This window comes from Drosophila simulans, chromosome X, assembly GCF_016746395.2.
Source record: "Drosophila simulans strain w501 chromosome X, Prin_Dsim_3.1, whole genome shotgun sequence".
NCBI classification, from domain to species: Eukaryota; Metazoa; Arthropoda; class Insecta; order Diptera; family Drosophilidae; genus Drosophila; species Drosophila simulans.
Genome location: NC_052525.2, coordinates 9,744,014 through 9,771,765, shown reverse-complemented (window position 1 = coordinate 9,771,765; position 27,752 = coordinate 9,744,014). Strand labels below are relative to the sequence as shown.

Here is a 27,752-nt window from a genome sequence, read left to right as displayed (position 1 = left end):
TCCCTTTTCCGCACGCCCGACACCCAAAATACCGGCAACGCCAGTGCTTATGTGCTTTAATTATTGTTTTTATAATTATTATAATTATGATTGCGAGACAGCGACCCTCCGGGAATTGAGCGACAACATTGAAAACTTTCAGAGGAATTTCACAGCGGAAGGAAAACACTTGCGCGGCCATTTCGCACGCAAATGTTTAATTATTGAAAATGCCTGGCTGAGGAAAACAGAATGCGGCAACGTCGTGTGCTGGAAAGTCGAGGAAATCCGACTGGTTGCTGAGACAACAGAAATCTGTTTACGTGATTTTCTTCATCTACGTACATTGTCGCACATGGAAAATGAAAGCAATAGGATAGCGAAGATAAGGAAAGCTGTGGAAAACTATAACTACAGGAGTACTTGAAGAAAAATTGGTCGCACTTCTTTAAAATGAGTTAAAACTATAAACAGATTCTCTAGTTCTTTCTCCCTTTGTGTTACTTAAAATTGATAGCTTAAAAAGTTTGCTAAGCTGACTTTTCGCGCAGTGCATCGAGATGTTCGCAGACAGCCTCATGGTTAAACTGAAGCAGCGACAAAGACAAATAGACAGACAAACCGACGGACAGACGAGGCCACACACGTAGGTGCAAGAAATCCCGCTGCACTTGGCACGACCAGGAAAATGTCGCTAGCGGGAGCAGGGGGCTTCTCCTCGTCCTGTTCCTTGTCGCTTCTTCAACGCTTTGAAACGAGCGCCGCAAGCAGTTTGCCTTCAACTTGAGTCCCCTCCCTTCCCTCCCCCTATGTCGGCGGTTTTGGAAGCGCCACTCCTTCTGCTGCAATGTCTCCATTTGGCTGGCTGTCTGCTGTTCGGCTACGTGTCTATTCAAATTTTCACCAAGATACCAAGATACCCTGTAAGCGCCCCGTGAAAGTGCCCGTCCGTCGGGCACTGAACACGATCGCTGCCGCCGCATACAGACACCATTTGATTTAACTTTATTTTCTCGGGCGAGAACTTGTGGAAACCGAAACTGCCTTCAAAGTTAAAAGAGTGATTCGCAAATTGAATTGGAATTATTTGGCAAGTGTGTGCAGCAACATAGTGTGCTATATATACATATAAAACAACACATAAAGCGCAATGGAGTGTGGCAACATTTTATGCAAATCAACTGACAGATTTTCACCTCTGGCACGTGAGCAAGAAAATTGCAAAAAAAAACCCAACAACAAAAGAAAAGAGGTGCAATAGAACGTTGGTGTAATTGAAATACTGCAGCGACAAATGCAGCCGTCTCTCTCTTACCGACTATGCCCGTCTCTTTCTCGTCAGGGACTTAATAGTCCTGCTTGCCGGTGATTTGTGCGTGGTCGTTATTCGATAAGCGTTTAAGTAATTAAATGCACGCCCGTTGCGATTGATAAACGAGCCGTTGTCCCCCTTACACCGCCTTGTACCCCCTTATACAGCCGTCTCGCTCTGATCGGCAGAACAGGGAATTTAATGGGATATGCATATATATGTTTGATATATGTATATATATTATCACTGCGCTGGGGACACATGTTCGTATGCAAATCAAGACTGATATTGTTGAGGTGATAATTTCTTGAAGACCAATCTGTAATTTGCATCTTAATGGGAAATGTGACCTTTTACGATTCAGATTGAACATTATCTATTTAAATGCTATAGTTCAAAACTGTACGTCAGAACGCTTTAATAACAAATTATCTTAAAGTAGTGAAGTAAGGTATTCAATGCGTTGAACTGTCTTTGATTCAACTGGATCATATGTTTGAAAACTTTGCTGGGAAAAGTGCGTTAATTGCTGAAAACTTGTATATGCATTTAAATGCGAGTTTCCCATGCCAAGAACAAAATGCGAGTCTGTGATTATGCGTAAATAATAAATTGTTGCTTTATTGAATTTCATTCCATTAAAATGTTACCACATAATGAGATGTGTATACATGTATATGTTGGTGTGTTCTCTGTGTTGTGTCTTTCCTTTTTTTTTGTATTTTTTTTTTTTTTGATAAGCTGATACCTTTGAAGGTTTTTACGCTCTGCCTTCCATTCTCCTGTTTTATTTTTTTATATATATCAACTCAAATTCCAATTAAATTGCACAACAACAAACAAACGGCGTACGATTCTGCGAATCCGGAAAATCGAAATCGGTGTTTCGCTTTTCCTTAAACCCAAACTGTTTAAAGTTGAAAGTTTCAAGTTGAGCCAGAAAGATTACTCTTATCAGAACGAAATTACTTTTATGAATCCAGTTTAAGAATAATTTTGCCACTGCGCTTAGTTTTAATTGCTTGGCGCTTTTTTGCCATTTCTTTCCTCTTCACGTTTCGCTTTTGATATGTTAATTACACCGCATTGCACTCTCTTCCCCTCTTTCTCCACGACGACTCTCTTTTGCCCGCTCCTTTATCCGCCTTGCTTATGAAATTTTCATTTCCGCTCACATACTTTGTGTCAGTGTGCGTGTGTATAAACTCGTAATTCGGCTGAAGCTGTGGAAATGCATTTTTCTTAGTTGCTTTCTTTCTTTGATTTGTCCACACAAAGTATATTTAATTTCTTAACTTTTCGACTTGTTTTTGGGGAAAATCTTCCAGGACTTCAATCTTCTTCCTTTTGCACTTTTATTTCTTGTTTTTCTGTTCCAGCTCTTCCTTTTTTTGTCTGACTCTTAAAATGATTACATATTTTAAAAAAATCAATTTTATATTTTAACGTACTTTTAAATGCAAAATAATTTTAAGAATACTTTCAAATGAACTTAAATATTCACAAAATGTCAATAAACTTATCGTTATTACGGAACTTATAAGTATCTTTTTTGAGTTTGAAAAAAGTATTTTGACATCTATAACTGTCACTTCTTTACCTTGATATGTAGTTATACATTTTCTTCTGCGTCAACTATTTGTAGTTTTGTGCAACATTGTCATTTGTTTTCTGCTCGAATTGAATTTTTGTTTATTTTGCTTTCATTTTTTTCTCTTAATTTTGAAACCTATTTCGATGGATTTTGCGTGCAAGGTCGATAGGAAAGCTTTAAGTGTGTTTGTGTGTGGAGATCAGTGCTGCCATTCTGGACTTCGAACTTATGAGAATCCGTAACAAATTGTTTATAATAATAATTCTTTTCAACGTTTTTTTTTTCTGAATTCTCTAATTTTTTCATCTCGGCTCAAGACAGCACTGTTGAAGTGGCTCTTTGCTAACAATTTCTTCTACTTTTCAGCTACTTTACACCCAAAAGCAATGCTTTCTAAAACTAAATAATATCCAATCGAAACTAAGGCGAAAATGATTATATTTTTGTCGGTTATCACTTTTTGATTTCTAACAGCTCTTTGAGTGTGTCCGTGTGTGTGTATTCGTGTTCATGTATGTGTACGTGTTTGTCTACAAGTGTTTTCGCTATTTATACACAAAAAAAGGGGTTTCGCTTAACTTTAGTTTTACATTTTTTTTACTTTATTTAATCGTTTTCTTTTTCTAACGTTTATCGTTTAATGTTTTTGTTTTTATATATCCACCACACAAAAAAAATCCTTTTCGACAATTATCTCTATATATCCTTTGATTCGATTCTGCCTTTCCCGTGTAAAACATAAAACACCAAAAATAATATATCCGAAAGCGGCGACTATAATATAGTTCTAGAATTATGTTTAGATTTTAGGATGGTAACAAGTCTGGAAAGGGGAATCTACATTTATCAATAGCATTTTTTTTTTAAGGTGGCATCGGTTAAAAGTGGCTCGAAAACTGAAATTCGAAAGGGTTTTCCTAGGAATTTTACTTTTATTTGGTTTAAACGAAACAAAAACCTTATTTTTATAATATCAGTCGGAAGTTTTCAACTAAATTTTCATTTTCAATTTACTGAATTCTCAATTTTACAGACAAAAAAAAACTTTATACTGATATTAATTATTTAAAAGCTCTTTGCCTAAGGGGTTTTGTATTCCTTTTTGTCGATAATTTCCCTTTCCATCCGTTGCTACCAACTCATCGTTAAATTTTCCTTTACCATTCGTCTTAATCTTCAGCTTTTCCAGCTTTTCCATTGCTGCACAAATTCGCGGCTTAAGGCATCGGAAAGTGATTCTGCTCAAAGTCTTTGTGTCGCTCCGCCAGCGATTTCTCCAGCCGTCGATCCGTGATGGCCACGAATGGCAGACGCGACTGTTTACCTCTACTGCTGCCGACGAAGCCGGAAATGGCGGGTCCACTTGCTCCGCCCACGCCAATGCCATCTACCACGCGATGGTAAACAAAGGAGTTCAGAGGGGATGGATCTCCTCTTCCTCCTCCTCCTCCACCACCTGTCCCCCTGCCGGCTGTTCCGGCTGCTCCTCCTTCGGTGGTTCCTCCGCCAGCGGGCTTTTCCGTGGAATTGCCCGTCTCCAAACGTGGCCAACTACTTTGACCCCTGCCCGCCACATTCGCGACGAACTGGGCACTTCGGCTGCGACTGCGCGGTGTGCCCAGAAAGCTGCCGGCGATGGCTGGATACGATGGGAGCTTGAAGAGCGCTGGTTTCGGCGTGGTTGTTGAGACTGAACCGCCCGGTTGATTGCTTCGCGTCTTTCCCGCCTTACTGGACATTTCCCGCTGCCAAAAGTCCAGAGTTTCGGGTGCCGGATCGGTTTCCTCGCCAGAGACAACGGTTGCATCTTCCTCGGGCAACTGATTGTTGGGTGATGTTGTGGAAGTCACTGGGTTTGATAACTGATCCTTGGTAACCTCGGTAACCTCCTCTTTGGGCGTCGATTGTGTGGTACTATACCTGCTCTTTTGCTGGGCAAACAAATCCTCGAAACGCTGATGCTGGTGGTAACGTCGCCTCTTTTCCTTCAGATACTCATCATCCAGTCGCACAGTTTCGGTGCTGCCCAGAGGATTTCCAGGACTCAGAGTGGGTGTGGGTAGCGTGCCCTCCAGTAGATTGAGTAACTGCTTGTTCCGCCGATTATACTTCTTGATATAGGGTGGCAGATTGGCCTCTTCACCACGCTCCTGCTGCGCCTCCTCCAGTTCCGCAGCACTCTCATAGTCATCCTCATAGTCGCTATAGAGTTCGGGATGCGTTTCGCGATAGTGCTCGTCGTAGACCTGGAACTGCACCCTGGCTAGATGGGGCCACTTGGCATAGTATCTCTCGAGATGTTCCAGTTCGGTTATTTGATGACCAAGTTGAGGTTTCGGTGGTGGCAACGGTGGCGTGGGCGGTGGTGGTGGACTGGGGGCACCAATTCCCACAGAAGTCTTCCGCTGATAGGGATTACGAGGACGTGATTTCAGATGACCTAACTTCTGGTGGCTGTGACTGTGGTGATGGTGGTTGTGCGCCCCATTGTGATTGTAACCATGATGGTGGCTGTGGTGATGATGGTTGCCCAGATGTTGGCCACTGTGATGGTGATGATGGTGGTGATCCTTCACCGGCGGATCACTCTTAACGCCATTTCGCAAAACCGGACTAATACGGCGATACCAGTTGCCATTGTCATGGGCAATCAAACGCTCCATTTCCGTGTGGTGCTTCAGATCCACATCCAGCTGCTGCTGATTGTCGTAGTAGTTCACCTGACCCTCGTAGAAGGGTTTCCCGGTGGCCACCAAGGGTCGTTGGGGTCGCAATCCGATCGCGAAGATCGGAGCAGAGTGTGTGGATCTTTCCCGCTCCTTTTGCAGTTTTTGAAGGTGCCTGGTTGAGATGGTGGCCGCTGGAGCGGCTTCCGGCGGAGATGTCACCTCCACCTTCGGATGCTGCCTCTTCAGATAGTCCTTGTACCGCTTCTTGTGACTCTTGTGCCCAGTTCGCTGGCGACTCCTTCGCAGCGCCTTGAAGCGTTCAAATGCCGACGAGGGGCCGGCGGTGACAGTGGGCGTGGTCGTGGTGGCTGTAAAGCAAAATAAACAAAAAAAATAAGAAAAAAATATTTGTTAGTCTCGGCACGCTTTTTAGGGCTCGGAAGTAATAGATTTCTATTAGGCCAACGGACAACAAGAGCTTCTTTTATCCAATGCCCTGCAAATAGGCAAAAGGGTAGTATGAAATATGCAATGAGTTTGACAAACAAAAACACCTTGATGTTTAATTTAACTAATTAACTATTTTGTATTATTTGCAAAAAGGTACACTTTAGAATAAATAGCTTTTAGTTTTGGGTTTTGGGTATAAATATTCGATTGCAGGGTATTCAAGGCTTTTGCTGCTTATCTCGCCCTTCTTTCTCGTTTGACCCAGCTCACTGTTTGTTCTGAAATCCTTACAAACCACACAAAATCCCCAGGACCGCCGCTTCAGCAATCTCTCTCCCCTCAAGGAACCACACACAAATTCATTTCAACTTGATTTGTGCCAGCGAGGGAGGCATGAGAACTCCCATAGAAATAGCCAACGAATTTATGCTGGAACTCTCGAATCAACCCGGGGATTTGAGCATTTCCTTCTTCTAGTCAGGGCACGTCTGCCATCGCCGCCTCCGCAGAACTTCATTTCTTGGCCAATCCTCTGGACAGATTTTGTTGCTTCCGTTTTCAGCTATAGTACACATTCGTATATATATATCTAGGATATTTGTTATTTTGTAAGCTTTATTGTTTAATGCCAGGAAATGGCAGAGGGGCGAGAGGTGTGAGCATTTCCCTTCCCGGGGGCAAGCTAAACTTTCTTTCGTTTGATTTCTTTTCTGGGAAAAAATTGAAAGAAAATTTGCATGCATTATGGCTGTGGCTTAACTTTAACTAAACTTATTAGGACATTCTGCAAATTTGTAGATTTTTGGCTCTTTAAGTCGGGTATTTTCCCCAAACGTTCGGTACATTTGCATTGGAATTAAAGTGATTCTGCTGCCAACAGTTTGACTTATCGTTGTATGCCCATATATGTATGTATGTACGTATGCACATATCTCTCTGTCTGAGGGTCTTCGTCTGCAGAATGCAGAATGCTTTGGGGATTTCCTTTACATATTTTCAATTTACGGCAGACACACACATTCACATAGCTGACTTTGATGGGATCTCTAACTGGGGTCCGAAAACCGAAAACTGCCAGGCGAAACCGAACTCGGTGTGGAATGCGGTACAGTGGTTCGAATTCGGATGGTTCTGTGGGGTCGGAAAATTTCCATTGAGCAAGGCATTTTGCTTAGTTCGCCAATCAAAGGGCAATGGAATGCCGCACAGTGGTCGTCTGCTCCAGTTGCAACTTTCAGTTGGTAAAAAGCCTGTCGAAAATGTCTATATATTTAAATGGATCATAGAAATCTAAGAAATCAATATATTATAAGTATCTAATGTTTTCTTACTTGGTTTCATACTTTGTCATGTTAAAACGTTTATTAATTGTTGATTTTTTTTAAACCTCTTATACCCCATTCACTTCACACTGTGCCTTTCAATGTCGCATTCATTTCAATTTGGTCTTTAATTTTATTTTTGTTGCTTATTGTACAGTTTTATGTGCAAACGACTTACCCTCGTGATATCGCTGCAATGCAGATTCCAAATCAGATTCCAATTTGCCATCCTCTAGTTGCTCCGCATCCTCTGGCTTCTCCTCCGATTTCTCCCAGGGATTTTCCAACTTAGACTTCTCCGCCGGCGGTTGTTGTTCAGCATAGTCGTCATCCACGTAACGTGTTGCATGTTGCTGTGTCTGCTGCTGTTTCTTTTCGGTTGCATTCATTTTGCCGGGATAGTAGCTGCTTAAGTAATTCTCCTCGGATTTTTCCGGATCAAAACTGACCAACTTTCTGGAGTTGCTACCGCTACCGCTGGTGTCGTAATAGTGCAACTCGCCCACATCCTCGTCCTTCTCCTCCTCGGTGGTATCCTCTTCCGGGGTCTGGGCACGAATCCTGCCGATATCATAGCTGCCATAGTATCTGGTTTCTGGCTGGGCCAGACCAAAGAAATTCCTCTTCAACTTGCGGCCAATTGTTGGTGTTGGGACTCTTGGTTTCGTTGTTGTCGATGGTGATGGTGATGTTGCTGTTGTGGATGTTGCCGTTGTGGTGGTGGTGGTGCTGCTGCTGCTGATGATACTGCTGCTCCGGCTGGTGGTTTTCGATGTTGCCAAAGTGGTTGGGACCTTGGTGGTTGTTGATGTGGCTACTGGGTACTTTTTGGCCAATTCATCATTGTCAATGGCCGACTTAATGTCCTCGTCGTCGTCGTCGCCATCGTCTTCGTCCTCACCGTTGTTAGTGGGCAATATTTCATCATTATCCAAATTGTCCTCGATATCGCCAATGGCCTCGTCCACCTGTCTGGACTTATGCTGCTCCTGCTCCTGCTCCTGCTCCTGTTCCTGCTCCATTTGGTCTTTGTCTTTATCCTTTTTCTGCAGCTGGGGTCGCGACTTGCCCGTTGATTGGGCAGATGGTTTATTAAATTTTCGTTCATTTAATATTTCAATAGCATCAAACAGCTGGGACGGCGGATATTCGCCCTCTAGTAAGTCCACCTCGTCGCCATCATCGCCACGCTTCTTGTCCTGTTGACTTTGCTGTTCGTGCATGTTCTTCAATTTTTTATACGCAAAACTTTGCCTGCCAAAGTTCGCGTTTTCCTCCTGCTCCACTTGCTCCCGATCCTCCAGCTGTGGCTGCTCGTCGCCGGAAGTGAACTTGGTCCCGCCACCAAGGACCGTTTCCATTTCCGATTTTCCGGCGGCAGCTTCCTTGGCTAGCCGATGGTGATTGTTCTCTTTATTGTTTTTCAATTTGTAGTTGCGGTGGCTTATATTGTTCTTCTTTTGCTCCATGGAACGCTTCTTGTTGTTGCTATTTTGGTATTTCTTAGCGTCCAGGTAAACACTGAAATTCCTTGAAGTGGGCCTTTGAGATTCAAGTATCTGTAAGTAGTTGCAATGCACAGAGCGGAAAATCAGTTAAAATTTATATGTCATAAAATCAGTTTCAAAGCAATCAATAGATTGGGATGGTCCTAATTAGTTCTTCTTAATTAGTAAAAGCATAGAAAAGCCTTTAATATTTTACCAAGTAGTGTAACTACAAGTTTTCAGTGCACAACTATGGAAAAGCTACTCAAATCCAAAATAAGAACAAAAATTTCATAGAAATCTCTTCCTTGGAACCTCTCTCAAGGATTTTCGGTTGAAGAGCTCAAGTGGGACCAGCTAAGGTGCACATGTGCAGCTAGACAATAAAATAAAAGTTTCATTTTGGCTCCCAAACTGCTTTCAACACTCCACACTCAAGTGTCTGCAAATCGTTGATTAAAGGAGTGGAGAGCAGCATTTTCCAGGGGTACTGTCATTCGAGGAAATTGTAAATGCACTGGTGGTACGATACTGACTGCACTTTAAAGTGCTAAACCTTGTTTTCATCCACTTCCAACGGCCTACGTTGTGGAATAAAGGTCCTGGTTGTCAGTCTTCATTAAATGAAATGTTATTCTTAGACCGTTTTTTTACCATTGTCACATTTGCAGTGAATAAGAGTGCTCCTGCTGTTTTATATTCTTTGAAAATTGATACGTAACAATTTTAGTCCGTACTCGAATTTCAGCTGTAAAATGTATTTATCCGAGCTTTCTCTGGCAAATTTTTTATTCCGGCTCTATTTTGGTTTCAAAAATGCTTTCAAGTGACCTGCTGACTCTTGGTCTTCTCGACTTTGGACTCATTTTTTGCGCAAGTGATTTTCAATGCAGGAATCGAGTATCGGGCTAAGCTGTGGGCCATCATTGCTCGCCAAAGTTTGTGGCTTTGGCCTCACCTTCTTCGGCTCAAAAAGTAATTTGACTTGGCCGCTCGCATTGTGCGACATTTCAATGGACACTCCTTATAGAGCCACCCCCCTTCTGAATGCGCCCCCCACTTTGGCTCAATGGAACTGACCTCATTCGGATTGGACTTGACTGTAGGCTCGGGCACTCTATAAAGCATCTGTGTGCGCTTATGTTTGGCTATGTGCTCTAAAAAAAATGTCATAAAAAAGGGGGAGAAAAAATGTCGGTGACTATATATATTCAAATGTTTACCTAGTGGAATTTATATATCGAAAATATTATTGAAAATGTGAACAGGAACCGCTGAAGTAAATCTCTTGTAACTTGTGATTATTGCGGCTTTCGGAGTCTTGCCCCCGATGTTTTTATCTTTTGGCAAAATATTGATTCACTAGCCATCGGAAACATAATAATTGTGAAAGTGTATATTTTTTCAAGTGCATTGTCATGTGTGTACTCACGATATCAGCTGCCTCGGATGCATCGTCGTCCTCCTCCAACAGACCCACATCATCGTCATCATCATCCTCATTCTCCGCCTCCTCGGCGGTGGTGGCAGCTGCAGCAGATGGAGCATATTGAATGTGGGCCGACTCGATGTCCTCATCCCCAATGTCGCCGTCGTGCTGGTCAAATATGTCCTCCGGAATGGAGGCCTCTTCTTGCAAATTGAAATCTGCAAGTAGAATGCGGCAGGCGGTATGATGAGTGAGTGCAGAGAATGGTGCCCCACGGCTGCTCGTCATTCAGGTGGGTAGCCAGAAAAGACGCCACAGTCCTTCCCACAATAAAATAACATAGAAAAGGTCAGCAGCCATGGCATCTCAAGAACATTCCAAAAAGGAAAAACATACATATATATGTATACATATATATACATATATATATGAACATATATACCAGCGAATGTGTGTTCTTTTGCCGTTTGCTTAAATAAAAGTAAGCTGCTTGAATTGACTTCCACTTTGGGCCGCCTTCCAGCGGATATATATACATATATGCAGATATATGTAGATATATCTCTGTGTACATCCGCATGCATGACCTGGGCAAAATAGGTTTCTACTCATAGTTGAATAGTCAAGAATTCTTCTCTTTTTCTTACGTTTTTTTTTTCTTTCTTTTTATGTTGGTGCCCCACTCGTGCGGTGGATCTTTTATGCTCTGTCATTGACTGAATTGGCATTTGGGGAAACTCAAGAAAAGAATTGGGGTGGCGAGGGGTGGTGAGGGGTTAAGGACGCACATGCAGGATTAAAATAAAAATGGCATTATGTTGTGCGTGTGTGTGTGTGTGCTTGGGCCAAACGAGCGATAAAAGACAGCGCAAATTGCCAGTAAAATGTCCTTTTTTTTGGACGGAGACAGACAAAAATATTTGCCAAAAGTTAGATATATTCCAATCTTAAAGACTTGTCTAAGTTGGATTTGCGGTGAAGCTACGTTATATATGTTAAGTTATCTAGTTAGGTTATCTAAGTCAAGTTATCTAGTTAAGTTATATAAATCTGTTAGCATTTAAAGTGATTTCGCGCAGTGCATTGCGAACTGCATCTCCTCGGGAAATGTTTCCTTTACTTCCTCTTACACTTCTTCTCACTATATATACATATATATTATTTTTTGGCCATTGTCCACACCTGGTGGCGCATTCCAGTCAAGTTAATAATTTGACCAGGCCAGATGTTGCCATTTCTAGGCCTCTCGAATTATGGAAATTTTATTCAGCACGCCTCCTATTATTATTGTCATTATTGTGCGTTGCTCTGGTTTTGTTTGTTGTTTTGCTCTGCTGTGCGACTAATTAAATTCTTTTCACTGTGATTAAATTAACACAAGCTCGGTGAGAAAGAAACACACTCAGCCAATCTCCGGAGACGAGCCTACTCTACGGCCCATGGAAAAACAGTGAAAGAAGCGCCGGCGGTATAAGCAAAGTTGAGCCGAAGTGAGTGAAGAACAGCAGGAAAAAAAATGCGGCTCTGCGGCGACACGTTGTGGATGGGGAGTGCGAGGGAGACGGCACAGACAGCAGAGCGAGATGGGGCGTGAAGATTCGGGGGAATGGGAACTACGGCTGGGGACTACGGAATACCGACTACGGACTACGGAATACGGGAGTTGGTAGGCAGAGGCTCTCAAGTGGGCGCCGCATTGAGGTTATCGTCATTGCACAGTGGGCCGAAATGTATATAATTGAGGAAATGGAAGACTAACAAACGACTTCTAATTTGCATTACCTAATAGTTTACTATAAAAGTTTAATATTGCTTAGATATTTGTTTTGACTAATCATTTTGTATCGCACTCAAGCCCACAGTGCCTTCTCATCGCCTCTGTGACCAGGCGGTGGAGTGTTTGGCTGCTCCATCTGTCCTTCCAGACCACCACCCTAGGCTCCTATACCCCGCACACCACCTCCCCCCCCCGAGTTATCCTTTCACCCCTCTGACCAGCAAACCAGTGCGCCCTTTGCTTCCCCTCCCTTGGTACGACTGTTTCATGGCATAATGAATAAATGTCGCATTAATTTGCACGCAGGCCCAAAGGGGCACACAGTGAGGGGGGGGGGGGGAGGTTAGATACCGGGAGCGGGTGGGGGGTTGAGTGGGGCACGTTCTATGCTGCTGACTTTGCTTGTGCGGAACGCTTGTTTTTCTTCATGGCATCCGAGGCAAACAACGCAAATCCATGGCAAACACTCACGCACATATAGTGCATGTACGTGTATGAATGTCATACAAAATCGCGTAAACAAACTGACCCCTGACCCCTGGAACCACCCATCTTTCAGGCAGCCCAACTCTTTGCCCCCCTCCCCGCGCCAGTGCATATTTGAATTTTGTGGCACTCCGGAGTTTAATTATTATGCTTGTAATGAGCATGTTGCATATTTCAGCAGGCACACAGACCGCTTTTCCTAACCCCGTGCTGCTGCCGTTCTGCCGTTTTCCATTTAACCCCCCCCCCAAACCCTCTACTTTTCCGGACATTTCCTCTATCCACTTTAGGCTAATTAATAGACGGACGAGCGAGCGGACAGATGATTCAGTTTCATGCAGTGCAGCACAGCGGGGTTTTTCCAGAGCCGCCTTCAGTTTGCCATCACCCAGCCTTAATTAACCCATTAACCCAATGGTCCTCCTTTGCACCTCTGGCTTTTCGCTCACAACTTTTTGCATAATTATCCAACGATCTATTTGTCCATTCAACTGAGCAATTTGTTGCCCGAGAGTCGCCAGAGAGCATTTTTCCTCTTTTTACTTAAAAGCGTAAAAAATTGCCTACTTTCGAGCAGTTGAAATCAGCCAACCAACCAACCAACCAACGGTATTTTGCACAAGCCACAAAAATGTGAATATTTAAAAAGGTACAAAGAACATGCTTAAACAGAACTTAACAACAAAACGAAAAAAACCGGGGGAAAATCTGCTTCTGAATAGGAAATAAAATAAACGAACGGCATATTAGATAACGTTTTGCATGGAATTTTTGCTGGTACCCGCAGATTAGAAATGGTTGAATAATCCCAACCATAATGGCTTTGCATACATATCTACGGGCTTAAATAGTTGTATGCATATCTGGCTTAAATAAATAACGACAAGCGGAATTTTGGTCGACGGAGAAATATAATTTACCGCACTATTGTATTAATTATAATTAAGTTTTTTTTTTTATATAAGTGAGAATATGGCCTTTTGTTTTGGTCTAATATAATCTCTCTTTTGTTATTTATTTTGTAAATATAATAATTTTTAAAACAAAGAAAAATCTTGTGCACTTTATTACGTTCTGAATGTATTATATATTAAGGTGCGCCATTTTTGCGCGCTTAAAAGACTTTGCGTATTTTTTTACGAGCCCTGCGATATTATTTTTCCATTAGCTTTAATAAAATCTGTTTACCATATAAAGAGTAAATTTATTGTGGTAAAGAGCGGAGCTTGGATCCTTTGGATCCTATGCGAAATGTGTGTGCGTGTGTCGCTGAGTGTCTGTACGCGTGTGTGTGTGTGTCAAGTGGAGTATGAGCTGGAGTATCTATGTATGTATGTGCCTCTTGAATGGCCGTGTGCGTGTGCGTGTGGGTCTGAGTGTGTTTGGCATTTAAATTTATTTAGTGCATAGTTGGCAGCAAGACAACAATGGCGACCACAAAAGCCACTAAAGTCTAATTAAAATGTCCGCAACCGTAACAATGTGCGGGACAAACCCATTGTTATTGTTGTCTTTACGGCTGTTGTTGTTGTTGTTGACGCGACAACAAGTTTTGACCTACCACCCACACAACAACAGCGCCCTCTCGATTTAAATGGAATAGCAAAAATTGTTGAAATTGTTGTTCTGGGGCGAAATGCAAAAGTTAGCCGCCGACAATCTCGTTCACTTGACATCTGCCCTGCTCGTCGAGCTGCACGACCTTGAAAAACTCCAGTGGTGGGTGGCTGGTCGTTGGTTTCCTTTCGAATTGGTTGGTCCTTTCTACTGGTTGTTTTCCTGCCAGCAACTACGCGGCGTATGCGTAATATATGTCATCGACATTCGCTCTGCTCTTGATGTTTTGTCAATAAAATAACAAACAAATCGCATTCTGCGGTAAGAACTTGGTGGGCGTCCAACGTGACGTATGCGTAATGTGCTCAACAATTTCGCAACAAGCCGCATGCAAATGGCAGTAGAAGTTTGGATTAATTATAAATGACAACTTGCGCTGACGTCCAAGGAAGCTATTATGAATTTGAGTCGGATTTGTTGTCGCTGAATACAATATGGTGCAACAGGGCGTATGAGTAATATGTTGCACAGTATGTTGTGGATAGCAATAAGCCAAAATTGAGTTATTCATTAACTCAATATCATATATGCTGGAACTGTTCTAGATCAGTTTCATCCAAGTAGAGAAACTGTTAAGTTATTTCCCAAAAGCTCATATGCAATTCAATTTCGAAATATAACTTACAAGGCACTTGCACAGACTAACAAACGTTTTGTAATCCTCATCTCTAAGTGAAGACAAGAAAACAAACTGCCAAGCCCTTAAGCCATAACTCTATAACTGAATCCAGCCATTAACTAACCTTGACTATTCATCGGTGTCGTATATATATATATTGATGTGTGTACTTGTGGATGGGCAATAGTAAGTGCAACATTTACAAAGTTTCCCATTTAAATCGGCCTAATATTTCTCTGGCTTTCAGCTCAAACTGGCTCACACACACACACGTCGACCCATTTGCATTTTTATGATGCTGAAATTGCAACATATTTGCAAAAGGGCCAACAACAAAAAATTGTTTCAAAATGCTATAAATATAGGGAGTAAAAATAAAAAGGGAAAATGCAAATAAACTTGTGTGTGTGCGGGGAAAAAACCTAAAAAGTGTATAAAAATTGGGCAGAGAAAAACCCCGAAAATGTCAACATTTCACTTTTTTTTTTGTGAAAAGCTCGAGGCTAAAATGATGGGTAAAGGGGAAAGCAAGGAGAAAAAGTCGGATTTTCGCATTAAAAATTCCTACGAAATATGCTTAATAAACCGACAAAGCCATTTTCAGTCTACTTATTGTCTCTCTACCTGGCTTTTTATATATTTTGGCATTTCCTTCCACTTCCCTTGACACATTCTCCTCTTCATTTTCATAACATTTTCTCTCACCTGCAGTCAGTTGAGCTCAAGCAAAATATTTGGAAATAAAACATAAATGCTAAAGTATGACAGTTAGCAAAAAATCCAAGTCAAACCATAATTTAGATACTCTATGAAAATACACACTTTAAAGTGCAGGGGGGCATTTTAAAATGTTTCTCTTTTAATTAAATGTTAAATATTAAATCTTGATGTGTTTTTTGTTAGGTGAGAAGTCAGGTGAGCCAGATTAAAAACTTTTTGTTAGGGTATACAATTTACACTTTTTGGAATGCCTAATCAATTTAGTAAGAGTTAACAAAAATTTGTGAAAAACAAACGGAATACAAAGTTAAAGCAAACTTGTCACCCCTTTTAAATTAAAAGTAAACTAAATTCTTTTAAGCAAAATGGTTTATTACGAACTATTTCCTATTCATGGAGCACAATTTCTTGTTTGCCAGTAGTATTCTTCCAGCCAATAATAGATAAATGAAATAACAATATAAGTGGGCGCCAAAATGTATGATATATGTGGGATATGTTTTATGTCCTTTTGCCAGGAATCCATAAAGCCGTCTTCCTTTGCCAAAAAAAAGGTATGAAACAGCCGAGAAAAATTCGTGTTGCCTGGGTTTTATATACATTTTTTTTGTGGATGCAGACCAACCTGTTGTTTCATCGTGTTTTTTATGCCTTTGATTTGCTTTTATGGGGGCGGTGGGGGTGCCAAAGTACAGAAAACAAGGGACGCTTTTCCAAGGGGCTGTGAAAGCGTTTAATGCCATTGAAAGTAATTTGCCGCTCAAATGGACAGAAGGAAATTGGGGAAGGAAAATGGTGGAAGAGCAATGTGTGGTGACTTAGGCTAAGCCGATTTCTCTCATTTCACTTCATTTGAGCTCAACAACAATTTTCCTCGGCTTTTCTCCCTACCCTATTTCCCTACGGCCAATAAGCAAATTCGGAAAATCTTTCGCACACACACACACGAATTTTTGGGTGCCAACAGGTGACAAAATTCCCTGTGCCTTTGGCTTATAATTAAATAAATTAAAGCCTAAATTAATCAAAGCCAGCAGAGGAAACAACCAAAGTGTATTAGAGATACTCTGTACAGCAAGAGGCATGTTTAAAAGCAGGCGAGATTTGTAAAAGTAAGAGATTGTGGGAAGTAGTAGATAAAAATGGAATATATTATTGTCCACTAGATCTAGAATTTAAGCTATAGAATTAATTTTTATATTTTAATCATTTAAACTTTCAAATTTTTGTGAGAATATGCAAACCAGCCTTTTAATCCCGTAGAAAACCCATTTGTAAAATCCTTCTAATATTAGGAACTACACTTGCCAAGTTGGGGCAAGTTCATGAGCTCATGGCTGCAGTTGCATGGCAAGTGGCCATGTGATATGTCCATTAAACCGATTACGGTTTTATGGCGCTTCACTGAGCAGTTCAAGTTGGCCCCGCCCACCTGGCACCGCCCCTTTGGCCAGCCCACCCATTTTCCTGACTGTTCGTCAACTTTTCGAAATCCCGTGCTCAGCGGAGTGTTAAGCGTTTTGGCACACAAAACCACGCACATTCCCGAGCTGGGGGCGGGAAATCAGGGATTGAGGAGGGTCCTTTGACCAAGACGCGGAGCAAACAACATGGCCACTGCTCCGCAGAGCAACACAGACACGGAAACAAACGCAGACATGGACAAACACAAACACAAACGCACACACTGGCCCAAGCGGCCTGTTTACAAGGCCTTTACATGGCAGCTGCGTGGCCGAGACGAGCAATTAATTGAACTCCGGCCGAGGCTCGTGCTCCTAGACCTCCTCCTGGCCACCAATCTCCTCCGTGCTGAAGTCCAGCTCATAAAATCCAACACACCGGAGCCCAGGGAACAAATGCAAACAATGACTGAGGAGGTTAAAGAGACAAATGCACTGAGAAAAAAAATATTAGCATTATAATAAAATACTATATAACATGGTACTAGCTATGTTGCAATAGGAAACCAAATTTAGAATCTGCTTCTGACTATTAACTTTTTATAACTTTTCATTTTTCAACAGTATACAATATTTTTCTGGTCAAGTTTAATTGACTTTTGCGCTTCGTTACGTTTTGTAAATTTAAAGAATAATTTCTCTGGCCAAATGTATTTTCTTTGCCTGCAAGGGCTTTCGACTCCGTCGAGGGCCAAAACCAATGAATTTGGTTAAGCAAAAACGTTGGCCATGGCTAACGCACACAATTCCATTGTCATGCTGTCATCGATTTAATTGGCATTGACTCAAGAATACTTTGGTTTTGGTAGTTAACTGACGTCATACAAAAACGAATGCTGCCAAATTTTTGCGAAGCCAACATTCTGTTGAGAAATCTAGAACTTCCAAAAATATCAAGCCAATTAAAAGACCAAAAGTCAATTTTGTGAACGGCATTTTCATGATTTTATAATATTAGGGGTGAAGCAAAGGGTCACATATTTCAGTTATTTTCCTATATTTTACCATTTTGTTTTCCTCACAGTTTGTGACACCTTTATATCTGCACAGCAAATGTGTGTTGTTGATGATATGTATCAGTTGGAGTTCAGCCGGCTTGCAACTTTAATACCGGGATTACCACGTTTTTTGCTGTCTTGGCCAAGTGACTTTCTTGGCAGCCATCACAGCAACACTTTGTTGACCAACAGTTGTGGGCAACTTGAAACACGAGTCCTGCGACAAGACCTTTTCTATTAGTTTTTTGCCATTCAATGGCAAGACAAATAGAATATATACAATATAAGATAAACTTCATAATTTTAAACACTTCTGAAATAGATTTTAGATCACAAAATACTCTACACATTTCATTGCACATTTTCAGTCACTTTTTAAAGGGATTTTAAGCCCCCAAATAGTTCCGTGCAACTAATGTAATTAATTAGCATAGTTGCTGTGGCCCGTTCGAAATCCGCACTTATCACTCTTAAGCGCCACTGGTTGTGACCGACTCTGGCCACAAACTGTCCAAACTGTTGATGGATTGCGCTCCAGCCATCAAAATCTGAGAATGGTAACTCGGATGGGGGGTATGGGGGTGATGAGAGTGATCCGAACTGATAAATCCCTCACAACGCAAGTCCCTTACCTCGCTTACGTCGTTGCTGCAGGAAAACATCATTTACAAGCCGATGAAACTTTCTAGTCTGGCGAAACAGTTTGGTCTCTAAACTTTTCACTCAGACAAAACTCACCAGCCGCCCACCGAAAATGCTATCCCTTGCCGGCTTACAGCTTATTGTGGAATTATGCAAATTTACGCAGCTGTAGCTGTTGATGTTCCTGTTTTGTTCCTGCGCCGATGGAAAGGGAGACGGATAGTTGGACTCCAGTACATGTGGGCTGTGTAAGCTGTTTTTCGCCATAATGCAATCATAAACGAGACACAGATACACGGACTGTTGGTCCATTTGTTCGCCGAGCTCTGTCGCCATGCGAGTGACAAACTCCGCAGAACTCTGCCAGAAACACAAAACATACGGACAGACGGACATACGGACACACGGGCATACGGACAAAATGTGGAAGGGGGGCAATCCGGCAAACTGGAGGGGGGATATCCGGAGAACTGGAGACGACAACGTGAACGCTTACAAAACGTTTTCAAGTTTCGGCGGAGCTTCTAACTCACCAATGATAAAACATCAGCCACATCACCAGCAGGGTACCTCACGCTTGCCATAGAAATGTTGTTGCCCATTAAAATAAGTTAATCTCTAACTGATCCTTAAACCCACTTCATCATTTGAACCCACCAGTTATTACTATCTAAGTAAGTTATCAGTATAGTATGTTGGCCCACCCTAATGCGGACACTTTCAAACGCAGTTTGGTTTTTCATTTCTCAGTTTCAGTTTCGGTTTTGGCTTCGCCTGTCTGGGAAAGTTATAGCCAAAGCAGGCCTGCCAAAATGAAAGAGTGGAGTGTGGGTGGGATGTGTGTCCTTATAGGAAAAAGCGTGACCCAACCGCAGGAGTAAAAGAGATTTTCGACAATCCTTGACTGAGGCATGCCACGTATTTGTGGCGCAATTAAGGCGCACACACTAACGTTACTCTTACGCAAAAAAATGCGGTAGAAAAGTGGCGGAATTCATGCGTTTAGTTAAAGATTTTGGCAAAAATAGCATAATTAGTTGACAACCATTTTGAATCGAGCTATAAATTTATTTACCCATAAAACCGACGTTGCTTAATTCTAAGCCTAATATCCTGGCAGCTTTGTAAAGTTTTGAAAACGTTACTTTTACATTTATAAAGTTTTGACTCGTTTTTACACCTGTAAGTCCCTTTCTTCAGCGGCTCAAGTTTTCTGACAGTTCGAAAACAACTTGCAGCTGCTTGAAAAGCACAATTTTCTTGGGTTAAGCGCTTTTTCTGCAACTTTTTTTCGCCCTGGATGTGTAATTAATATTGGCAGACAGACAAACAGACAGATCCAACAAATGTGGAGAGCAAAACATGAATAAATCACTCGGCGGCTGTCAGCGGTTTTGGCGTTTTACAAGCCGTTGTCAACAGATCCACAGGCAGCATTAAATCGATTTAATTAAATATTAATCTCGTTCGTTGGCCCACGGAAAATAAGTCCCTAAGCCGCCATCAATTTATGGGAAAAATCCTGGGATAGACAGACGCCACCACCTGTCGTCAAGGAAATGGCCCATAAATTGCTTCTCTTTCAGCCAGCTATTTCCATTCGTTGTGATTCCATCATTTTTGGAGTCTGCCATATTGATTATTAATTTCTTCGACCTGGACTTCTTCTATTTCTATTACAATTCGCCTTGATTCCAATGCTTGGGATAAAGCAGAACGCAATAATATTAGGCAAAATTCAAGGACACGTAAATGGAATTTGCTACGTGCGACCGCTGAAAGCCCCAAAAAGAGCCAAGTAAACACCAAAGCGCATAGAAAATGGGAAATAACAGAAAATGAGAAAGATGGAGAAGGAGGTGGGAAGAGGAGGAAAGGACGGGAGCAAACAAGGCCAGGGACAGACAATGTCAATGCTAAGGTTCTATTCGCCAGGTCCTTGAAAAGGGTATGTTTGCCTTGGCCACCCATTTCGGGAATTTTGAAGAAAATTAGTAAAATTAGGAAAATTTAATCAAATATTTAATGATTTCAGTACTGAATAGGTTTCAGCTAATACCAAACTTTGATGGTAGTAAGACTCATGTATTATTTAACTTGGTCAATTATATAGGGTATATGGAACATCGATTTCTTTGCTTCTTTTTTTCAGGGCTTGGCTATACAATTTGCGTTTTATTTGTTGTGCGTGTGAGTCGGGCAACAGCTGCAGACACAAGGTCGAACTTGAAGATACAGAGATAATGCTCAGTGGGTTAAGGGTCAGATAATGCCCCACTAATGGCACGAGCCAAGGATCGGGCCAGCAAATATGAAAATTTAAGTGGCCGCCACTATTAGCTGGCTGATAATCCATTGCTCGTAAATCAAGTCAAACTTACATACTTTCTTGTTTAGTTCTTTTTTTTTTGTTTTAGCCAATATTTTTTTTTTTTCTAGCTCAATGTCACGAATTCTTTGGTTGTGCGTGCAAGGTCAAAGTGGGGATGGTCGAGGGCTTAATTGAGCTAACTATAGTATATAACAAAGAAGTACGTTTAAGTTGTGTAATTACATGCGCGTAATTGTTGGCTATTATCTGACGGGAGTGAAAATATTTAATCATTTTTTCCGCTTTTACAGCGGAATTTATTGATTTGCATTGCGGATTATTTTATTTGTTTGGTAAAGTTCAAGAAAATGTTAAACATATCAATCGTTTGCTTGAAATGAAGTTTACTATCAAGCTGAAACGGACTGTACTAGAAAATTAGTAACCTGTCGCCATATCGAAGATCACCTTTGCCCAATGCCTCCACCCCCTCCCCTGAATATACCGTTTTTCCCATCGTTTTTCCGCCTCCATCCGCTCATTCTTTTGTTTTACTCACTTTTTCCTCCTTGTGTGACAATTTCTCTGGCTGATTTGCGTGTTAAGACCTAACAAAGTATTATGCGACACGCCAACAGCCAATACACACCGACACACACATCAGCACGCACACACCTACAATCTCAAAATTTCCCCCCTATTCCCCCTTTGGAGCTTGTCATCATTTTCGGTTGTTTTCCATGATTAATGAGCATAATTTTGAAAATGAAGTTTCAAAAATGTTGTCTCCCATCTGAGCTACTGTTGCTGCTTCTCGTTTTCCTCGTTCGCCATTTCAGCTCCCTCTTTTCTCACTCTTCCATTGCTCTTCCCTCGCTCTTCTCTTCGTCCTCTTCTTCTTCTTGTTGAACATGTTCTTTCTCTTGTACTTGGTGCCTCCTATTCATCCCTTTCTTCGTTAGCTTGGTGTCTTCGTTAAGTGTGCAAACAGTAATTATAAATATGGGCGGCTCCACATCGTTTTTGCCTCGACCCCGCCCCCACTTCCGGCCTTCTTTCTCACGACCCCCCTCCCCACACATATACATGTAAAATGAAAGAAGGGGCTGGGGGTCGTATTGGAGGGTTAACAGCAGTAGTAAAACAAAAATTTTGCTCTAACGATAATTAGTTTTGTTTCCTGTCTGTGCCGAAGTTCCTACGAATTGCGTTTTTGCATTGCACATCCTGGTAGTACATAGTTCACCCCCTTCTTTCTACACACACATACATTTATGACTCGCACTAACGCTTGGCTGCACTGAGAAAAAACTAGGTGATTTGAGCGTCATCATATTAGGTGACATTTTGTATTGAAATGTACAAAATATAACAAAAAGAATACGCTCTTAAAACACGAATTTTAACATTTTTTTAAGCGTCTTTAAATTCATATGTTAATATTTTTTTATTTACTATAATAGTTTTTATATCAGTGAAATTTTTGTTATGCTATTTTGTAGGTTTTTAAATTCATTAAGTATTCATAACCAAAGTTCTAATTCTGTGTATGCGGCATCGAAAGGGGCAAACGGCAGGCAAAGGACATAGAAATCGGGTTTATTCAGTGGGCGAACCAAAAGGGGGCGTAGATATGGGGGCGGGGCTGGAATACGACTCGCGGCCAGCGTTTTGATTAATTGCATTGGGCTGCCTTTGCTGCTTCTTTCGCTGCAGCTAAAACTGGAGCTTCTTCTTTCTGCCCAGCTCCTTCTTCTTTTGGCTTCGTCCTGCGCTTTTTCAAATATTAAACTGTTGCCAGCGAACAGGAAGTGGAACATGAAAATGAAAAGCAGCCAGAGAAGACAAACGGAAGTGACACAGAACACAGTGGCGCCAAAATGCACTACAAAAAATATTAAAATACAGAAAACTTGAAGATTTTCGAGAATTTTGTTTTTTTTTTAAGACATTTTTCATATGCAAATTATATGCATTTTATTTGTATTTGTGACATATATAGAGTATTGACTGAAGACCCAAGTCATTGCAGTTAACCATTGCATGAAATGACTTTAAATTATGGAGTGCTCTTTCGCAGATCTCCGAACGACCCAAGCAGCGACTTGAGAGTCAATTAAAGTCAGCACTACGGTCGAGATGTGGCAGTAAATCATATTTGGAGGTGGGCAAAAGAGTGGCGAACGAAGGACTTGTGGGGCAGCCAGGTGGTCAATCGATAAGTAAATCATTTGGGGTTCCTTAATTGCCCCTGCATTGCGTGCTGAAAATTTTGATTTTAATTGTCATCGAAGTTTCAGTCGAAGTTCACGCCCATCCAATTATGGCGAGACCTTAGACTTAGAAAGCCAAAGGACCTGTTCGTTCGCTGTGCTCATAACAATAAATTTCAAACGAGGCATAAACAATGCCAAAGGACTCCGCTAGTAGTCCTTTCGTTCTATTCCGGACTTTTAACCTAATGTCTCCGGCAGACGCAGAGAACCGGAGACCAGATGACGGGCGCAGGGATCAGGGGGCGGGGCGGCAGGGCGGCAGGGATTACAAATTGACCCGAATTTCGGTCATGAGAAATGACCGGAAACGATCAAAGAACATTTCCGTGTGCCATGTGCAGCATGTCAAATAAATCACAGCTTGGGGGCTTCCAAGGAAACTGCAGAAAATGTGGCATTTTTTTTTTCTTTCTTTAATTTTTAGCAAATTTTGGAAAGCAATTAAAAACTTGTGAACTGAGTGAAGATTATGGACAGAAAGTCATACGTTTAAAGTACTTCAAAATAATTCGTATAATTGCAATTTACACAGTGTAATAAATCTGCCGTACTCCTTTCAACTTTAATTCTCATAAATTTAATACTTAAGAAGCATTGTTCACCTCATGGCAAAAAAAAAGAAAAATTCAGCTTGCCTTGACATTTTTTGCGGCATTTCTTTTTGTGGCCACAGAGATACGTATATTTTTGTGGTCCTTTTGTTGGTCATAAATGACTCATTTGTATTCATTGTTACGCCCCGACGCTTTCGTGGGCGGCTGGGGGCGTGGCAATCTATCCTGTTGCGGCATGTAGTGCAAATGAGGAGCTAAGTTTTTGTGTTTCGCTTTTACTTAGCTCAGTTAGCGGGCCGCTTAAGGCTTAGCAAGTATTATTACGTATACGCACTGTTGATCCGCGAATTAGCGCTTGTTTCTAAAATTACTATATGGGTGGTAATTCTAAGTGAATATAACCAGCTCAATCAAAAATATCTGTATTTTAATTTAACATGAATATATATTTTTATTTGCCGCTAGATGGCTTTCCTTCGTTTGTTGTTCCTTTTTTCGCTGCCATTTCATGTAGACCACCTGTTTACCGCCGCGTGTCTTGGCAGCCGCAGTTTGAAATATTGTTGAACAGACTACCGGGGATCTGCTGCGACTCGAGTGGGTATATGTTATATTGCTCTTATATATTGCCAGGACATGACCAAGTTGGCGGAATACTTAATGCTCTCTCTCTGTGTGCACCGACGCTTTATTTTGTTTCATCGCATTTCCGCGTGTTCGTTGCTTTGTTTTGAAGGCGGCACTAATGACATGCTGCTTAGGGTGCCAGTCGACTGAGAGTGTGTGGGTGGTTCTGGGTGGCTACATATATGGGGGGGCTACTAGGGGGGGTGGTGCACTCCTGCTCCCGCTGGCATGGCCACATGCTGAGGCACAGTGTGCAGCTAATTGGGGCAACGTGGCGCCATTGCCTTTGCTTTTTGCCCATGGACGGTGTGCCAGCTTCCACTTCACTTCGCCTCCGCCTTGCCACGCCCCCACACCCAACCAACAATCCTGCAGCCCATCCTGCCGCTTACGGCAGTGGTGTCTCTCCTTTTAGCCGGGGGCCCAGACATGCCATGCATTATTTTTATGGCATCATAAAAATTTAAATTAATTTTTTTTCTTTGCTGCTGCCACTCGACACACACGCACACACCCACACACACACACGCGGGGCATTTGTATGCAGCTGTTGTAGTCTGCCCCGCCCATTCATCCCGCCCCCCTCGGTGGCTGTTAAAGTTTCCTTTCGTTTGGCGCAATTTCCCAGGCGCCTCTCCCTTGGATAATTTTCATTGCTTCCTTTCCACTGACGGTTGCAACTCGTTCCATTCGATTTTTTAATTCATTTAGCCTCCACAAGTGCATTGGCAAACACCTCAAGTTGGCGCCTAGTTTACCGCCCAACCACCCACAAATGCCGTTCCATCAGAAAAAACTATAAAAACACACATACACACACACAGTTCTTGACTTTATGGCTTCTGACTGCCTAAAAGTATGCAGCACATTTTTATGGTCTGCTGTGAGCGGAAGTCCTTTTTTTACTGTTTTTTTTTTTTGTTTTTGTGGTGTGGCAACATTATTGATTGCGGTTCTGGGTTGCCTATGTCCACTGATCATGTCGGCCAAAATTGGAATGTGGTTTTCGGGTAAAAAAAGAGCAGTGAAAAAATGTATGTAAATATAATATTTAATATAAATACCACTTCATATATTAATATTTATGCAAGTGTTTATTTGAGAAATATTGTTGAAGTAAAACCTGAAAAGTACGAAAACGAATTAGTTTTCCCAACTTAAAGCCAACTAAACTACAAACGTTAACTTCTTTGTGGCTGCACTCAACTGTCTATTTGCCCCTCTCTCTCTCTCTCTAGCTGTCGCCCCATCTCGCTCGCTACTTGGGCGTGTGAAATGCAATAAAAGCGAATTGTCTGTAAAATTTTTATTGCTTGCCACAGTTGGCGGTTGACTTTGCCGAGAGGCTGCGGGAGTGCGAGCGAGAGTGCTAGCAGTAGGGCGAGAGAGAGAGAGAGAGAGAGAGAGAGGCCCGAACCGGAAGTTACTTTGGCAGCTGCTCTGCTCATTGCGGTTTCATTTGAAATCAAACAAACTCTATTGAAATGTTTTCTAAATAATTAATCACTTTTGTCGCAACGGGAGTTCTTTTCACTAGGGGAATTTTCCGGCTTCTGTTTTTTGTTCTATGCATTTCTTTTTTTTCAAATGAAAGTGGCCCGCAGCTCGTTTATTTGAGCCACATTGGTGGGGCCAATAGAGCGTGACTTTCCGCGCCTTGAAAAATGTTCGACTCAAGATGGTGTCGCGGGAGGAAAGTTGAGCTTTTGAGGCATAAATATGCATGCCGGCGCGCCTGTCATTATGCAGCAAACTATTCGTACATGCGGCAAGTTTTGCCTTTCTGCAAAGTTGCCTCAATTACAGCACCCAAAAAAGTGGTGGTAGGGGCAAGCAGGCGAGTGATGATGGAAAGGGGTCGTGTCGACTGGCCCGCTGCCTTAAGTATGCACAAAAACTACTCGCACCAGGTGCACCCAAAAAAAAAAAAAAAATTATTTGTAAACATATTTAAAACGTATAAAATTAGCATCACTTTTTATTAACTTTATGTGCTGCTTATTTTTCAGATTCGTTTTGGTGACTTCATTGTGGATAAGCAGATATGCTGGATAACTTCTCGCAGTGCACTTAAAGATGCATACGTGTGTGTGCGTGGTTGTAAGTAACCTACTTTAAGTTCTTTTGGCTGCCACCATCAGCAGCAGCAACAACAATAATCACAGGCAGCGGCGTTGCCAGCCGCGATTTGTATGCAGCAAATTGCCAACGTCCAAGCGTTGAGTTTGAGCAGGGTTTGCAGGGGTGTGCAAAGGGGTTCTTTTTCGGAGGAACTGGGCCTTCAATTTGCAGTCGGTACACAAAAATTAAACAACAAAATGTTGCCACACAATTCGCGTGCCGAGCGATGCTCTCATTTCTCATACGAACACAACCCCAACCATCGGACGATATACTGCCGACTATGTACTCTATATGTTTCGCTAAAACTTTATGTACTTAACTGCAGCATTTGCATGTCAAACAAAATCCGAAGAGTAAATTGTACAATGAGGCACGAGCAAAGTTTGCAGTCCAAGGAATGAGGATCGTAGGCGGAAAGAACGAAGTGGGGCTTCTCATTTCCCCCTGAGATTTTTTGGGTTAAATCGAAAATAACTCAGAGTTGCCAGTCGTTTGAGGAATTCAAAAGTTTTCGAATGCAAATGCAGGAAATGCGAGTTTTGGAAATGTTTTTAATGGTTGTACATGTTTGAAAATGGATAAACTGCACGTACAAAGTAAACATCCTTTTTGGAATTATATAATGTGTCCCTTGCTCAACAAACACTCATAAATACTCAGCTATCTACTGATGAACATTGTAAGACCTGAGTAAATGTGTTGCCAAGATCAACACACTTCCTTTGTTCGCTTTGGCTTTTGTTAGACCCCCCGTAAGATTTATGACAGACAAGCAGCCTTTCTTCTGGGCCAACTTATTGCAAGGATTTATGTTCTCACCTCATGACTCTGCGGAAACACCTGTGATGCATATAGTGATCCCATTTGGCGGGGCTTTGAAAGATAGTCACTTGACTTGTGCTCGTGCCGTGTCTTAGTTACCTTTAAGTAGGCTATAAATACACCTGGGTGTATCTGGGTTTCGCCGGTTGGCTAATGTGTGTCAGTCGTGCGCATAATTACAGTTGCATTCCATGTGCAAACACCTGCAGACACACACACACACACACACACTAATAACTAGGCGCCAAAAAGAAAGCAAAGAGAAAGCGCAGACATGCAAAGAAATGCACACACACACACACACATATAGAACTAACTTTAATTGCATGTCGAGTGCTGGCAAATTGAACGCTTAATCATTTGAGCCGCATGCATGGGCTGCGATTAGTTTTTAATGCGACTCGATTGCCATCTCGCCGACTAACATGATGGCTGACTAACTGACTTGACATTTTTGCCGGTCCTGGAAAAGGA

At 41.9% G+C, this 27,752-nt stretch overlaps 1 protein-coding gene across 1 annotated transcript in view; it reads right to left on the bottom strand.

The window, feature by feature from the left end:
- Positions 1–1,885: 1,885 nt before the first annotated feature.
- Positions 1,886–27,752, bottom strand: part of LOC6739875 (zinc finger CCCH domain-containing protein 13) — a 37,197-nt gene continuing 11,330 nt past the window's right edge. The window contains exons 2-4 of the mRNA XM_039297706.2: positions 10,246–10,460; positions 7,505–8,885; positions 1,886–5,922 (exon numbers count right to left, since the gene is read on the bottom strand). Coding sequence (XP_039153640.1) covers positions 4,103–5,922; positions 7,505–8,885; positions 10,246–10,460 — 3,416 coding nt within the window. The 3' untranslated portion in view covers positions 1,886–4,102. The remainder of the gene's footprint in view (positions 5,923–7,504; positions 8,886–10,245; positions 10,461–27,752) is intronic.